Genomic DNA, 17,764 nt, shown 5'->3' on the forward strand with positions numbered 1-17,764 from the left:
ATAAAATTAAAAAAAAAACAAAAAAGGAAAAGTGAGAGCCAGCACGTATAAACTTTTTTTGACCCAAAAGTTATTTATTAAACTTACAATAAAATACTTTTCAGTGCATTAAAAAATTGCAAAATAATTGATGCATTTTTCAATAAAGATACCATATTTAATATTTACTGACAAGATAAAGATACGTTTAATGACTTGTTCTATTTCAAGGTCACCTTATTGAGCGATACATCATGAAATCAGTAGTTGTACATGTAGGAAATTTACCAATGGAGCTCTCTTCCACGGGTGTGTATATTTTAATTTGTCTCATGTGGGTATCTCTTCCATTCTGATGATTGGCTAGAACAGCAATCTGTATCATGAATGTACGAGTTGGCTTCTTATGATTATCAGTTAAGGGAACGTGAATCCAGCCACTTGGTTGCACCAATTCAAGTTGCCGGATTTCTTGAAGATTATGAAAATTATTTCCTACTCTGACTGAGATCTTGCTTGGAGTATAGCTTTCATCAGATTTGTAGTCCACATAAATACATAATGTCTTCACTGTTGTTTTTCTTCTGAATTGGATGTTCACTAAATGAGGCTGGGAGCCATCTGACTGCCAGTAAGTTTCTAGATTGTCATCTTGTAATTGATCCACTCCAAATCCCGGTTTGCAAGATGAGAGAGCACATATAAACTTCTGGTATTCTCTGGAGGGTGTATTCAACTCTCTGTCCTGCTGTAGCACTGTCTTCCAGTCTTATCGTAAAACTGGATCACCAGATCACATGGACAGTTTGTATACTCTCTTGGGAGGATGAGATGTTTCTATGGTGTATTTTGGAAGCCCATCAGTAGAGACCTCTGATTCATTGAGGATTCCAGAGAATGCCAACTTGAAACCTAAAAACAATTACGATAAATTTGAGGAACTTCAGTATTAATTTAGCATTGAATCCCATGACCTGGATGCTACTTCCCCAAAAATTTTGGCAAAGAATGCTTATAGTATTATCCTTGTGGTTGGAAACTTCTCAACAAAGCAACACGCATAGATGAAAGCAATGCTTTGATGGACTTTTTGAGAAGGATTCAATTTCATCTCCATCTATGACTACATGCCCAGAATCATATAAACAAAGACTTCACAATTTAGCTGATGTTCCAAGATTGAAATTAGTTGCCTTGGTTCTCCTTGTTGAATCCCAGAAGATGGGCTGAATTCAGGAAGCACTGTGCCTTTGCACTGCTGAAGCGTGCTTTCAATGTGTCCAGCAAAATGGTCCCAGAACACCAGCAGAGCCACAGAGAGCTGGAAAACACTTTGGGACTAGTAATGAGAACCTTTAGTGATTCCTCTCTAAAGTCCTCTTTAAAATCCTCTCTAAAATCCATTTTCTGATCCTTACTGTCAAGAAGAATAATGGGTAATGCATCTATACCTATATTTGGTGGAATATAAATTTTTCTCCCTTTTATTTAGGTATAAAACAACCAAGTTTTAGCGCAGGTATTTTTTTGTAGCTATGGCACTTAACAATTTTTTCACCATCATTTGAATCAGTTTGACTTCCCAGTGAGTGATGTACAGCAGACAAATACTTCACTATACCTGAGAGTGAAATTAAATCGACTAGCCACACACTGCTAGCTCTAAACTTGGAATTCTTGTTGACAATAAAAGATTACAAAATATCTTGCTTCAGAGCCTATGGTAAATAATTTCAGATATAATCATTTTATGCATTGTCCCCCTTGATGCTCTGAAATATTCGCAATATCTCTCCACACAGTCTACACTAGGACACAAGCATACTCACTCACTTGCTCATCTAAGTTAATATTTTACTCTTGTTTCTTTAGTCTAAATGCCCTTCCCCTAAATTTCAAGTCTCATCCCTTAAATCTGGGCTCTACTGCTCATTCTTCCATACACTCTTTTCCTCATTCTCCTTGTACTTTTCTCAGAATACTGCTTGCACCTCTGTTTGGCTTAATTTCCTTCAACAAGGTATTTGTTGTCTGTTGGAGGCAGAAATCTCTCTCATTTATCTACTTTTCTCTGCAGCTAGCTTTGAAATATTTGGTGATCTGAATAGAAAAAGGAGCCCAAAATTCAGACTTCCATGGAAAACTAGTGGAGAAAAATATCCAGTTACTCTGCATTTTTTGTATTTTGTATTAGGAGTTTATGGAGAAAACTAGAAAAATCAGACAGGGAAAAACACTACACTGAGGCCTATGCCGTAGTGCTTAAATTTCATACGTAGGCTCTAACTGTGTGGAAATTTGCTACAGTCTCTGAGTAGCAAAGACTTCCACAATGTGCACAAAGGTTTTGACTAATTGGACTGAAATGACCGGTTACTTTAATTGAACAAGTTAGATATCATTTTGAGCTACACTCTTATTTGGTGTCTAGAGAGCCAATAACAAAGGGAATTGACTGAACTTTTCAACTTTTCACTATTTATTTAGACACTGTATAGACATAGCCCAAAGGAAATCTCTCCCAAAATACCTCAAAGAATTTTTTCTTCAACTGCATAAGATCATGAGAAAATAAAATCCCTCTGTTCTCAAATGACACTTTAAAGTTATGAGTATAATGTGGGGAAATCAGTTCAGCCATGGATTATCAAAACAACAGAAATATAAAACAGGTATCAATTTATAATATTTGCTGAAATAAATTGATTCAAACTGTCAGCTAGGTTCTTTGACACTGAAAATAAAATACCAAACATACTAAAGTAGAAACTTAGCAATGAAAAGCCTGACCCTCCCTTTTTATGATATTATCTTACTGTGAATTGAACTGATTGATAAATTAAGTTCAATTTGGCTCATTTTGCATGAATTCAGTCCTGGGTCAAAAGAGTTTATAAAGTTTTCTCACACCTTTTCTACTGGCCCATATTTTTATCCTTTGTAGAAACCATTCTGCAGTTATACCGAATTGATTCTACTGAGCTCCATAGCAATGGCTTTCTATCACTCTGTTCCCTTTGAAGGGAGCGGTTTTTCTGACATGATCTGGGTCTTGGGTGAGATGAGCGCATCTCTTCTTTTGTTGGTTGTCAGAAAGTCTCATTTGTGTGACTAGTTTAATGCCAAAATTAAAAACTTAAGTAGTAAATGGACTGGGGGAGATTCAGGTGCAACAAGTTAAAAAGAAAAACAGTAGGCTTTAAGAGCGTATGCATGAAAGAGCAATGTGCCAGGATGGAGTTGTGTACCTCGATGGATGACTGCCATCAAAAAGCACGCATCCATTGAATGCTGCCATTGTATGTCGGCCCAAGCTGTGTTGAAACACTTTCTGCTGAAGTGTTCTGCCCAGGGTGGTGACCTGTGGTCCCCTAGGTTCTAAGCTGTCCTATGGATAGAAGTACATTTCCTGTTTCCCATATCCCCCGTCTCCCCACCCATATATCAGGGATTGGTTTGAAAGAATGAAACAGAGACCTTACAGATGCTTAAAGACCAGAAATTCTATCAAGGGGAAAAAGAAATGGAAAAGAGAAGAAAGAGAATAAATCCCCAAATCCCTGCACATGCAAAGCTTTCTTATTTTTTTTTTCACACTTCTAAAGTGCCCATTCAAAACCACATGAGTAAAAACGAAGTTGTGTGTTTTTCACATCCTTCAGAACAGGCTAAGGGATGAAAATGAGGGTGAGTTCCCTGTAGTCAAACATGCCCAGAAGTAGCAAACTTTGACTTAGCCACAAGCCAAATAAACTGCTCCCGAATAATCGGGTCTTGGTTTAAATCCATAGAGATGCTCTTTTCATGTATGTGAGGTGGACTTTTGATTTCATCTCTGGGACAAAGTTTGAAGTTATTCTGTGACTCTGGCCTAGAAAATGAAGAAAACCCTTGTAACGGGATGGCTCATGTAGGCTTATTATGAGTGTGTGTTTAACTGCCTCATGTGAATTATATTTTGAATCATTACCACTCAAGAGTCACAAGGTTTCATCTACTTAAGCTCAAGATACCCGTGTGGAAAAGCATTCTAAACTCAACTCGCTGGGCAAATACCACTTTAATACTTGAGTACTTAAATACAAATATTATAACAGAAATTAGAGCTTTCTGGTTTTCTTGACTTGTATCACATTAAATTAACAGACACAGTAACAGACCTACATTACATATCAAAAGAATAACTTTTTAGAATTCATATCCGAGGGAAAGAGACAAAATTTAGTTTTTATGTCTTTTTACAATGGGTAGAAAGGTCCGTGAGACAGAAGGATAAGATGAGCTCTCATCCTAGCATATGATATAAAAAGGATCTGAAGAAGTAAAAACATAGATGCTTAATGAACACTGAAAGCGTGAGGGACACCAGGACTCACGTCTAATTTATCTCTTTCTTTTCCCTGGACTTAGTATATTGGACTGATAAACTTACCTCAAGATGGATAGTTCATAGATAATTTCATCCCAAATCCCACCATTACAAATGGATTTCCACTGTCCCCTGAACTTGAAATTTTTCAATCCTACTTTTGTCAGAGTGATAAATCTTTCTGGATGTATCTGGAAGGAAATTTGCTTTAAAATTTGCTTTAATCCCCTGTGGTCTGCAATAAGGTTCTGAAAGGGAAATACCAATATACCAGGTCAATACAGGAATGAAAATTTTTAAAGTACCAAATCCCAGCATGCATGTTCATAGTGAAAACCTAAATGACCAAACCAGGACTATGTTTTTTTTCTAGCTCAAACAAGCTCCAGTAATGAAACATCTAAAGCTATATAATAAAAATGATACTTTGTTATGGAAGGAGAATGGCTGTGGAAGTTTATTATTCTGTAGAATTTTATCTTCAGTAATATTTGTCTACATTTGGCCATGGAGCATATGAATTTAACCATTTGTTAAGAAGAGTGGAGGTTGTCTAATTTGAGGCAAATGCAAACGTAGCAATAATATTATTAGTAAGGGGAGTTTATTGTGCAAAGTATATTTTGAAAAATATACAGATAACTGCTAAGGTCATTGGAGAATTAATAAATTCCAACCCTAAATGTGCATGGGATGGTCTTTTACATGAATGTGTAATGCTCTTAATTTAATAGCCTGACATCAGCAATGGAAATAACAATGTTTATTCTGCTATAGGGATGTAGTAAAGCCTAGCCACAGAGGCAGTATTCACAGTTTTAGAAAGGATAAGAGATCAACACCAGTTTTGTCTTTTTAGTGGCAGGGATTTTGCTTCTGATAAAAAATAGTTCCCAGTTTTCATAAGAGAATTCCTTAATAATTTCTTGCTAAAACAGATACTTATAAATGTTTATATTATATATGTAAAAAATATATATACATATATAAAGCATTGTAATAGTGGAATACCTTCTTAAACAGTCTTATCTTTCCATCTTCTTTGTTCCTTTGTATCAGAAACTAGGAGTATCCTGTTAGGTATGTCACTATTAGTTCTAGAAGTAATAACATTGTCCTTATTCACTACAGTAAGACCTCTGTGGTAACAGTGCTAATCTTAACCACTGACCAGTATAAGAATGCCACCCTCTATCTAGGGCCATACCTTCTATCCAAGTATATATACGATCAAACAGCAATAACCAACAAAAGATCAGTATAATAACGACCCAAGCTGTATTTCTATGGCAGAATCATTTTTTGTAACTTTGAAAGTTCAGTTATCCTTTTTGGTTAAAATTATGCAGCCCTTAAATAACTCTGAGTAAATGGATTATGTGCCATTAAGAGGTTTCTTGAAAGTTTTCATTAGCTACGAAATAAAATAGCTTTAAGCTTTAGAATGTTCTACTCAGTTGGAGACTCTCATGTCTTTCTGATATTCTTGTGACAATTTCTATTCTAAGTGTCAAAAACAACTCTGCTATCTGGAACAAGTCGTGTAGTATTCTCTCCTTTTAATATTCTAATCGTGAGGTGTGAAGTGAAATGGTTGCACAGTGTAATGGTGGTAAAGAAGTGGAGTGTCAATGAGACGGGGAAGGTGACAGACTCGGAATAGGTCCCTGAGGTGCTCTCCAAGTGCACTGGATAAAGATTCCCCTGGGAAAATTTTCTCATTAGTTCTCAGACACAGTTCAGTAATTCAATAGCGCGAGGTTACCATTAGTCACAAGACCAAAACATGTTACTTTCCATGCTTTAGTTCCTTTATTTGTATATGTCATTTTCAGACTGAAAATTATGAGCCCTACTCTCTGCAAAGGCAGTCAGCGAGTTGTTTACATACTGAAGTATGAACCATGACAAGCAGATTCTGTAGAGTTTTCTTTTAATTGTTGATGTATGAAGCAATTCAAAGGGAAGTAGACATTTTAAATGATTCTAATGATACTTCCCTAAACAACTGTCAGTTCTTTATACCAGAATTACTAAACATGCACACATATACACACGTGTGCACATTTTCATAAGAAAATCAGGAAGCATTCAGACATGGTTAAAGAAAAGATCACATTATCAAAAACCTCTCTCACCCTTATTTATGCTACTTATAAAGTAAACTTGTCACTGCTTAAAACCAGTTACTCTCTAGTGACTATATTCTGTTTCAGAAATTGTTAACGTTCTTTCTAAAATCAGAAAATATTGAATGATTTACTGCACATGTGAATATGAAATATTCACATTTTGTACTGCAACTGAGGGGAAACTCAACGACCGTGGCCGTTAATTTCCTGTGTAATTAGTGAGAAAGATGTTAAAACACATAGATTATAATTCTGCATCTTTTCTTTTTCACTGTCATAAACAATATGTACCTTTTTCTATCTTTTGAAAGTTAACTGCCCTCCCACTCTACACTTGAAGGCATAATGGGTCGGGGGATTGTCTGCCTCATTACTCACTAGGTCAGAAAGAAAGGAGTATACACCCGACAACCCTATTGGTCACTTAAATCCTCCTTGTTACATTAGGGAAACATGAATAAAATCTGTGAAAATGAAAATTAGATGCTATACTAACAGATTGTTGTAGATTTTTGTATTTCATAAGATAACTCAGTATTTTACTTCGCAGACTTTGCAATGATAGTCATTCTTGTGTTTAAAAGATAACTAGTGTATGGTGTTGCAAAAAATTACTCCATTTACTTTATAATATATATTCTAGAGGAAATATAATTTAAATGTATCCACCTAAACATCATGACAGAATGGAAGAGGAAGTTAACCTTTTTTAAATGCAAAGTATGTTTCTTACAGAAATAAAATGTGGTAAGTAAACTGCAAGGGGAAGTTATCTATTAGAAATAATGATGAGACATAGAGGAAAGACTAGACTTTTCCATATGAACTGGTAAAAAAAAAACACCACTTTCTAATAGAAACACACTCCTATCAAAATAGTAATGATCAGGATTCCAAACAAACCATCAGATACTTCTGTTTATGTGCTACCCATAGACTTATTGTTGAATTATGAATTGTAAATATTTATAAGTGACTCATTTTAAAGAAGTTGTCAGCTGCAGCTACAGTTCTTCACCTTCTGTCATCCCAGCTATCAAGGGGGCTGACTCAATCTCTTTCTTGTCAGGCTACCTTTCTTCCCTAGAATACTCAATTCCCAAAACACAACAAAATATAAATGAATGGAAAGTGCTAATGATGCATGATTGCCAAGAGGTATTAAGTTTTTAAAGGTACTTTGCTGACTAAATTTTAAATGAGCAAAATCCTGAAATTAATTTCCCAAGGCAATAATATTTGTATTTTTAATAGATGTCCACTGAAAGGAAATATATAATATTGTCTTCTGGTATGTCTGTCTTTCCTGTGGTAGGAATCATATCAGCTTTTAAAGTCCCAAGTATATGTAGTTTATTCCATGTTTAATTATATGATCTACACTCATAAAAACTAGACTAATGAAAAAAACCCAACATTTTAATTAAAGGAAAATGGCTTGAAATGATAAGATTTGGAAACTGTCCTGTATTAAAGGTATATTTTAAATCTTTAGGATCAGGCTGATGTCATTTTCAACAATTGAGTCAAAATCTTTATATTTAGCAAATAATACAGAATGGTTCTCAAATCTTATAATTTCATGCCATTTCCCCTTTAAATCACCTTAAAAGTGCTACTCTGGGGGCTTCCCTGGTGGCGCAGTGGTTGAGAGTCCGCCTGCCAATGCAGGGGACACGGGTTCGTGCCCCGATCCGGGATGATCCCACATGCCGTGGAGCGGCTGGGCTCATGAGCCATGGCCGCTGAGCCTGAGCATCCGGAGCCTGTGCTCCGCAACAGGAGAGGCCACAACAGTGAGAGGCCCCCATACAGCAAAAAAAAAAAAAAAAAAAAAAAAGTGCCACTCTGATGACAAAAGCTGTCTTCTCTACTGACTTGATAACAATCTAAACTTGTAATTTCTTTACCATTTTTGACTTGGGTTGGTTATATTATGTTTCTGCTGACATTGTGTTTTGTGGTATGTTTTCATAACTGAGAAGAATCTTTTCTAAGCAGGAGAGATGGATGGTTTCTGAAATCACAGCTTATGGGTTCAAATTTTTAGAAACAAGTGAAAAATTTTCTGTTGTGTTTGTTTATTTAGTCATTATTTTAGAAAAATTAGGCTTTTACTTAAATTTTATGCTGTGAAGAATTGCTTATATCTATGTATATTTTAGTATACACAAAAGTCAAAATCAGTAATGGAAACTTAGCAAAACAGCTGAGTACTTTTCATTCAAATAATCAGATAGTCTCATTGAAAGGAGGCCTTAAAGTAGGAAATCAGTGGTTTTCCCAGGTTATGGTATAAGTAAGCTAATGGCAATGTGTTAACCCTTCTTTAAGTATCTGTCCATTTAAAAAATCTTCTATGTGAAATATCTCTTAAGAATCTTTTAGAAATTTGTGATGTCCTTACTATCATTGTACTGCTGTGACTTACACATGCTCTCACTGACACTCACAAGCAAACAGACTCTATACCCACATGCAAACACATGAAAGTCAGGGCCCGCTCAACAGATGTACTCTTGTGTGGGAATCATACCACTTTTTTCTGAAACACTGAAAGCACGACTTTCAAGTAGTTTTAAATTTCAAATCAGGTTAGCGCATATTTAATTTCAACATGTTGGTTTAACACCAAGCCACACCAGACCTTTTAAAAATTCAGTGGCTATGATATAAAATTCTTCGCTGTGTTGCACCAATAAATTGAGAAGTGCAGTATAATTCTCCACTATCACTGGAACCATCGTGAAATGAAATAAAGACTTTGATACAGGTCCTCACTCAGGTGCACACTCTTTCACAGTTACATTCAAAGTGTTTGTTCACAAAACTTCATAAAAACCTACATAGAAGATGCATAATTTATGGAAGTGAGTAGTAAAAAAGAAAATCAACTCCACCATTTTCTTTCCTATTGGTCACTTTACATGCCAATAGATTAAAAGACTCTGAGTTCCTTTTCTTTGAAGACCACCTTTGTAACTGAGTTATTAAGTTTTTTTTATTTTTTTAAACTAAGCAGCCAAAAGAAAGAGGCACTTGACACCTCCAGCAAGTATCTCAGTTCTTTTCATATTGTCAATAGCTCCACTGATAGCACTGTTCTTTTGACAGCTAAAAGCAGATGTGCGGGTTAAGTATGGGAGCAATTCAGATGTCCACAGTAAACTGCAGGGGGGCAGAGAGAGCTCAGAGAGCAGCAGCTTTAAAGTAATTGACTAATACAGTAAGGATATTAAAGTCATTTAGTGCCAAAAGGGAACACACTGATCCCTGACCCTCAGCCACTTTGGAGTAATCTAGTATTCAATCCAGCGTGTAATGACTGCCAGGCCTGTCAATCCTCCAGGCTCTCCAGTCAAGTGCCTGTGGCTACTATTGGCTTATGGTAAAAGGACAGAAATGCAAGGAAATGCCTCTCAATCAGCCTGTGATGTGATAATGTTATTGCTCCAGTGTATTCTATATTGTCCCCGCATAGTTTAATCTGTTGAGACCCATGTCAAAAATTGCCCGTGGTCCCTAGAGGTCTTTACTCAATCTTTTAGTAATACAAGTGGATTTGAAAGGAAAGGGGGTAACTTACTTGATGAATTGTTTCCAGCTAATATATACATACATATATATATATATATATATATATATATGTACACACACACGCACAAAATAAGAGGTCAACTGTGGCTTAAAGGCTATCTGTGCAAGGTATAAATTAGAAATGTGCTAGTCAGCTAGTAATCTGATTTGTGAACCCTTGTTCTTCTTTTACTCCAATGGGCAAAATATTTTACAATAAAAAATATTGACACAGAAACGTATTTACATGGTGGCTGATTCATATTCAGTGCATGTGCCAAAAGGAGTTTTAACAGGGGAAGATGTCAGAGAAAATGATTTACTTGTTTCTGCCACTTTGAGCACGTAAGAGTTGGCCAACTTCTGGGAAGCTTGCATTTTAAATGAGGTATTTTGCATTTGTAAAATATAATTATTGCTACAGGCTGCAATGGGGGAAAAAGAAAAGAACCTAAGAGAAAGTGTAGGAAATTGCCATTTTTTGTTATTTTTATTTTGCTAATTAAGGCACTAGAAATTGACCCATATAGAGAGAGACTCTAAAGTTGAAAAATCAAAATGGGATAATATTCAAATCCTATTTTATTATCTTACAAAAAGTCTTTGTATTTCTTAGTCATTTCCTCATTTACTTTTCCAAACCTACTGTATAGAATCTTTGGAAACAGAAAGCTCCAGTGATGAGAACACACTATTATTTTTAGAGAACATTAAGGTTACATAGGGGAGGCATTTTGCCTGTTTTTATTCTGTAGGAATCTGCCTAGTTCACCACTGGCAAGGTGCTATACAAAATTAGAAACAAAAGTGAACATCTATTTGCTTGTAAGCTTGAAATAACTTTGGTGTCAAAAACAACTGACTTTCCTCCTCCGTCAAACTGTCCTCTTTCCATTCAGCACTGTAATTAATCAATGTGTGGTTGTATTCTAAAAACCATTCTGCACATTACCCACTTTTGCCACTTGAGATACTCTGAATTTGTGTACAATTTTTGGCAGAATGTAAGAGATAGAGGAAAATCTCACTTTTGTGTTCAGTGACTTTCCAGACCTCAGGGGCAGAATGAATGCAGGAGGAATCCCATCGGGTAATTTTTCATTAGTATCCACGACAAGCTGTTTCACCACAGGCTATTGTTTTCATGGAAAGTTCAAATACAGTAGGATGGGATAGGTGTGCCATTAACACACAATGGTGTGATTATTACCTATCATATATATATGACCTTTGTCACCTAGAACATTGATACTCTTCATTATGATGTACCATTCTAGTATAAGAGGAATAGTTGGACAGCTTTAGGGTTCTTTTGCTAGTTGTCTAATTTTATGTTTAAAGTTTTCAGAGCTTTCCTAAGAGGAGAGATAGAAGGGAAAACCAAATAGGTCAAAGAATCGTAGGGCTTTAAAGGACCTTGGCATTAATTTATCTACTCCTTCTACATCCTGGCATCAAGTAGCTAAGCTATTTCAGGGGAGGCTATTTTTTTTTTTTTTTTTTTTTTTTTTTTTGCGGTACGCGGGCCTCTCACTGTTGCGGCCTCTCCCGTTGCGGAGCACAGGCTCTGGACACGCAGGCTCAGCGGCCATGGCCCACGGACCCAGACGCCCCGCGGCATGTGGGACCCTCCCGGACCGGGGCACAAACCCGTGTCCCCTGCATCGGACTCTCAACCACTGCGCCACCAGGGAAGCCCGAGAGGCTATATTTTATATAAAATTCTAAAATTCAGCATCACGTGTATCTGCAAAAAAGCAATATGACTCTAAAGTAATAACTTGATTCTACAAGGACAACAAAAAGTCAGTCTTTATAGCTAACCATTGTATTACAAGCTTCTTCAATGAGTTGAAACTTATTTCTTCCTGCCATCTCCTTACACAAAGCAATAGTCCCTTTTTATTTATTTTTTGTATAACAACCTCATGTTCCCAATGACAGTTGTTAAATACACAGTTTTCTCTAGAGTGAATGTGAGTAAAGCATCATTCGGTTTGGGTTCATTGAGTAGGTTCTCCTTTAGCTTCAGCAGAATTAAGGGCACATATCTTCATTTCTCATAGTATGTGGTTGAAAAAATTTCATTCCTTTAGCAAATGTGAAATTTCAGCTCTGCACATGGCATTATGCCAAGCTCTATAAGGGGTATAAAGAAGAATAAGATATGATCCCTAATTTCAAAAAGCTTACAGACCAATATGGGAAGTAAGACACTAGTCAATTGACTATAGCAAACAGTTGAAACAGGAGAAGGTAACTAAAATTATTAAGCACCTATAGGTGGCCAGTCAGTCTATATAACTCCAATGAATGGACACAGGATTGTGAGATACTTTCATTCGTTAAGCTGTCCTTACTGAGGCTCGGGAAAGTCACCGTGTTGCAAAGTCAGTGACTATATTTGAAACAAGTTCTTTCTGGCTCAGGGGCCACTCTCTCCCAGCAAGACTGCATCTTTTCCATAACAGGAGCCATGATGGCCTAATTGCCCCCATTTGAGGAAAGCCACCTTACTCTTTTCCAAATTGAAATTCTGTTTTTCATTTTAAGGAAAGGTAAGACTCTGAAGGTAACCATGCCATGCAGTGTATGCAAAGTGATCTTTATGTGGGCTCATCTCTTATTAAATTGATCTCTGAGTCCATGAGGTCAAAAACTATGTCTTATTTCTTATGGTAATCAGAATATACTGGGAGTTTAATAAACATTGAATTGGTTAAATGGGTGCACGGAATGTCTTTATTCTTCTCAGGCCTGGAATTTTCTTCAGATCTAGAACAACTCCCAGAGAATGAAGATAATCCCACCAGTTTACAAAGTTGTAAGAAGCCATAAACTTATTAGCCATCAAAATGTTTAGCCTATTTATATTTATCAGGGTTTTTCCCATACTTTTAATTAAAGCATGAGGATAAGAAGGCAGAATACTTGTGTGTATGAAAAAAGTATTATTTTCTGTGACTTTTATAATTCCATATTTAATGGCAGAATTGTACCAACAGGTTAAAATCAATGGATGATTAGTCTACTAACCAGTTATATCTATATTTACATTTCTAAAGCTACTGGCTTAGAAGCTACTATTATTATTAAGGGCCATTATAGCAACCTACAGAGCTTTTTTTGAGCCTTAAAAATTATGAATATCTCTTTATTCTTTCCCTTTAACCTGCCCTTTCTTGTTTTTTAAACCTTTTACTGTAAAGTATAACACCCATTCAGATCATTTGCACAAAACATAAATATATAGTTCAAAGAGTGATCACAAGTGAGCATCTGAGTAGTCACCAGGCAGGTCAACAAATACAAAATTGGCAGCAAACCAACAACATCCTTTGGACCTTTGACAATTGCTACTTCCATCTTTTTTCCTTCCTCTTTTCCAAAGGTAACCACTTTTCTGACTTCTAACTTTAGAGTTAAATTTTGTTTGGTCTTTATATACATGGAATCACTTTTGTATCTGGCTTCTTTCACTTAACATTATATTGGATAGATTCTTCATTGTAGTTGTATACTTCAGTAATTGAGTCATTGTCATTGTTGTTATCTATTTTATGAATACCACTTGACTAATTTATCCGTTCTACAGCAGATGAACATTTGGGTTTCTAGTTTGGGAATATTACAAATCATGCTGTTTTAAACACAGTGTGTGCAGGTTTTTTGGTTGTGTGTTTAATTAGGAGTTGAATTAGGGTCATAAATCAGGCATATCTTCAAAATGACAAAATGATGCCAGTTTTTCAAACAGGTTGTACCAATGTATTTCTTCACCAACAGTATAAGAGAGTTCCTGCTGTTTTATATCTTAGTAGAGATTTGTGTTGTTAAAGTCATTAATTTTAGTCATTCTTTGGTGCATGTAACAGTATCGCATTGTTGTTTTAATTTGTATTTCCATGGTTACCAATGAATATAAGCACATTTTAATGTTTATTGGGTAGTATCAGTAGATTTTGCAAGTTGCCTTAAAAAATTGCACTTATATCATCAACAGTATAGAATGCATATTCCCTCACACCCTTAACAGCGCTGGGAACTATCAAACTTTAAGTGCAAACAAACAAAAAATCATATTATTACTGTGATGCATTTCTTTTGTTATGGCTGACTTTGAGCATAGTTCTGTACTTGTTTTTTTTCTTTTAACCATTTTTGCCATTTTTTTTGTGTGATATTTACTGCTGTCTTTGATCATTTTTTTTATTGGATTGATTATTTTATTGATTTCTTAAGGATTCTTACAAATTTACTAAGATTTTTGTCTATGGCAAACATTTCCTTTAGTTTGCCCTTTGGTTTGGCTTATCCTATCTTTAGCCACACAAAGGTTTTTGTTTTTATGTGGCCAAATTTATCAATCTTCTTTCTTCATGGTTTTAGGGCTTTGTCTATATTTAGGATGGCCTTCTCTACTCAAAGCACCACAAATTATTATTTTTTTAAGTAACTAATGATCTCTTCTAGATCTCTTATGGTTTCAAATTTTACAGTTAAATCTTTGATCTAGGGGGGTTATTTTGGAGTAAAATAAACCCAGAAGCATTTATTGTTCCTTTTTTATCCCTAAATGGCTAGCTAGTTGTCCAAATACTATTTCTCAATTAATACACTATTCTCTACTGATTTAAATTGTCAACTTTGTCATTCACTAAATTCCAATATACACTTGAATTTATTTCTGGACTTCCCACTTGGTTAAAACTTTCTGTCTATTCCAGAACTTAATTATGAGCTGTTATAATTAAATTTGTTTTTTTTAATGTGTTTTAATAATAGCTTCTTTTTCCTTTCAAAATGTTTTAGATTTTTTACCTTAACATTTTGGATGAACTTTATTAATTAATTTATTTTTTACACCTTTATTGGAGTATAATTGCTTTACAGTGGTGTGCTAGTTTCTGCTTTATAACAAAGTGAATCAGTTATACATATACATATGTTCCCATATCTCTTCCCTCTTGCGTCTTCCTCTCTCGCACCCTCCCTATCCCACCCCTCTAGGTGGTCACAAAGCACCGAGCTGATCTCCCTGTGCTCTGTGGCTGCTTTCTGGATGAACTTTAATATCATTGTTGACTTCTCACCAAAATTTGTGTAATATTAAATTTACATTATACATTAATTGTTGGGAAAATTGGCCTCTTTGCAGTATTGAGTGTCCCCAAGCCAAGAATAAGATGTATTTTCATTTACTCAAATTTTCTTCTCATTCCTCTTCTATTTACTTTTTCTAATTTGCCAGCTTCGGCAAAGAGAGCTTAAGATGGCCAGTTGGATACATAAGCCACTAGGTTTCAAATGAAAAGATTTAAATAAGCTAATTTAATAATTAGCTCGTTACTGAACGTCATATACTTTACAAATGTTATAGTTTTAAAATGCCCTGAAGTTAATACGTACATTTGTATAAATATGTTGCCCTGTATGTATTAAATGAAAATGCACTGTTTCTCTTATAATTAATTCTCTGGACCCACCAGAAGTCAACTTACATGTATAGGCATACGTATACCCATGTGCATATGATGTATGCTAGTGATCTTTATACAGGTGGAGAGAGGGATTCAAGGTAAAAGTTATATATATTTATTCAGATATATCTCTGATTACATTTAAGATGCAATACCAACAGTAACATAAAGAAAATTATGTACCTCAAGTAAATATTAAAAGTAATATTTTTTCTATGTGGTACAAGTTTGTAATAAATTAACTATAGAATTTAGGAGTATTTTTCCTCAAATAAAAAAGCTCTTATCATGATCAAGTTGTTATTTTTTATTGAAGTAATCCAATATCTGAAGGCCTCATATCCAACCAATATGGTAGCCTTCTTTTCCACAAGAAGGCATGGTCTGGTTGGATAGCAGTAGAGTTGGGTGAAGTTGTATGCAATCACATCAGTCTATCAAATAACTAGAAGGTATGTGCTGAATGCTTATCATGTGTTTACTTGAAATATAACAGCAGATGAACTGCATATTAACCGACTCTAAAGGGAGGTCAGAGCCATGAAAATTGCTGTGGGCTGGAAAGGAGGAAGACGATTTCATAAATTAAGTAGGAGTTATAGAAAGTCTTTTAGATTTCTTAAGAAAAGAATGCTACGTGGAAATGGGGAAAGTAGGACATTCCAAAGAAAGAACAAACCGAGCAGATAAGAAGTAGTGATCAAAATGTTTGAGAGAGGGAACATGGAAGCTCTTGAAAACCCTCCCTCTTTTTACGTTTTATCTACAACTCTCCAGTTTGACAACTTTCGACAATAAGAGGCTTAAATTTTGCAATGCTGTTCACCTTCTATTTGAGTTCAAAATATGCCTCCGTAAAAGATCAGGCATTGTTGTGATGCTTACAAGCTCTAAGGAGCATCCTTGCTGTGTCAGTTCTCCTTTCAGACTAATTCTATTCTCCTTTTACTCAGAAATCTAAGAGCTCACATGCCAGCTACCCAAGGGATTTTGTTTTTGTTTTTTAGTGAACTAGTACTAAAATCCTAGCCTTCTGCTTCACAGTTGAAAGTAAATAATTTTATCTTACACCATAAAACTATGATTTCTCCTGCACTATTCCTTCAGGTACATTTTAATCTAATAGAACCATTTTGTAAACATATGAAATGACAGTGCAGTCTTCTCCAAGTCGGATTTCAAACACAAATATATATGTATATACACACATGCATAAATACACACACAAACGTATACACATGCACACTTCTTTATTACCTCAGAATGAAAATGCAAATGAATTTATTAGCCTAAGAGTGGCACCGAATGGAAATTTATGCACATACATTTAAAAAACAGAACCCTTGAAAATAAAGCAGTTGCAGCTATTAATTTTCCTCTTTGACAGTTTTTTAAATTCCTCTAAAAAAATGAAACAGCATGAATACTATCAATATATCACAACAGCCACATTAGGTTTTGTGATATACATCATAATATAAAGAGCACTATTAGAGCACAACCTGGGAACCATTAAATCATTCTAAATCACTGTTACATTCCATTAGTGTCAATGGTGAAACCACATAATAGGCTTTATTACAAACTTCACCTTGGTAGGCCATTGTCTCTAATAACCACTTCTCTATGATGTGGTATCATACTCAGAAATCCAGGGAGATAATAAAGGCTCCCTTATTTCTTTTTTATTGGATGGGTAAAGTTAAATTTAGCTGTAAGTAAAAAAAATCCTGAAGCTTTGTTCACTAACTGCGAGTTGCTGCTATTTGGACAAAAAAAATTAGGCAGGCTTTGGAAGAACAGTTTGAAATAAATTTAAAACCTGGCAATGCTGAGGCCAGGGTAGGCTGGGCAGTGCCAGCAATTACGATGTCATTTTTGAAATGCAGTTTAGCACATTTGTGCACCTCTTTACACTTTTGTTCAGGAGCAGAGTATTGATTATAGAAACACTGTAAGTTTCAAACCTGCCCTTTCCCTCATTCTCCCCTGGTTTGTGCTGTACCCTTTTAAAAAGTCATTTGGGCACTTTGTTGAGGTGAGGCTGGTAAGGACTTCAGCTCAAACTGAGATCAATTTTCAAATGTTTCAGGGAGAATTGTTGTACAGTGTTCTGTGCCCCTCTTCTTTACAAATAGAACCATTTATTCCCCTCCCCCTACTACGAATTTAGTCACAATCCCTTCACTCTATTTCTTAGATACACTTATAAATATAATCTCACCACA

The 17,764-nt window shown here is 35.4% G+C and overlaps 1 protein-coding gene across 1 annotated transcript; it reads right to left on the bottom strand.

Moving 5' to 3' along the window:
• Positions 1 to 211: 211 nt before the first annotated feature.
• On the bottom strand, positions 212 to 1,383 carry LOC132524319 (anaphase-promoting complex subunit 10-like). Its single transcript, XM_060156170.1, has 2 exons — positions 1,173 to 1,383; positions 212 to 747 (listed from the first exon to the last, which is right to left on the bottom strand). Exons 1-2 carry the CDS (start codon positions 1,381 to 1,383, stop codon positions 212 to 214), a joined length of 747 nt encoding a protein of 248 aa, XP_060012153.1.
• Between the last annotated feature and the right edge of the window lie 16,381 nt (positions 1,384 to 17,764).

This window comes from Lagenorhynchus albirostris, chromosome 8 (assembly GCF_949774975.1).
Source record: "Lagenorhynchus albirostris chromosome 8, mLagAlb1.1, whole genome shotgun sequence".
Taxonomy (NCBI): Eukaryota; Metazoa; Chordata; class Mammalia; order Artiodactyla; family Delphinidae; genus Lagenorhynchus; species Lagenorhynchus albirostris.

Coding starts and splice junctions, on each gene's coding strand:
- LOC132524319 (XM_060156170.1), bottom strand. CDS start 1,383: ATGGATTTTAGAGAGGATTTTAAAGAGGACTTTAGAGAGGAATCACTA. Junction 748..1,172: donor ATTCAACAAGGAGAACCAAG/GCAACTAATTTC, acceptor TTTTACGATAAG/ACTGGAAGACAGTGCTACAG.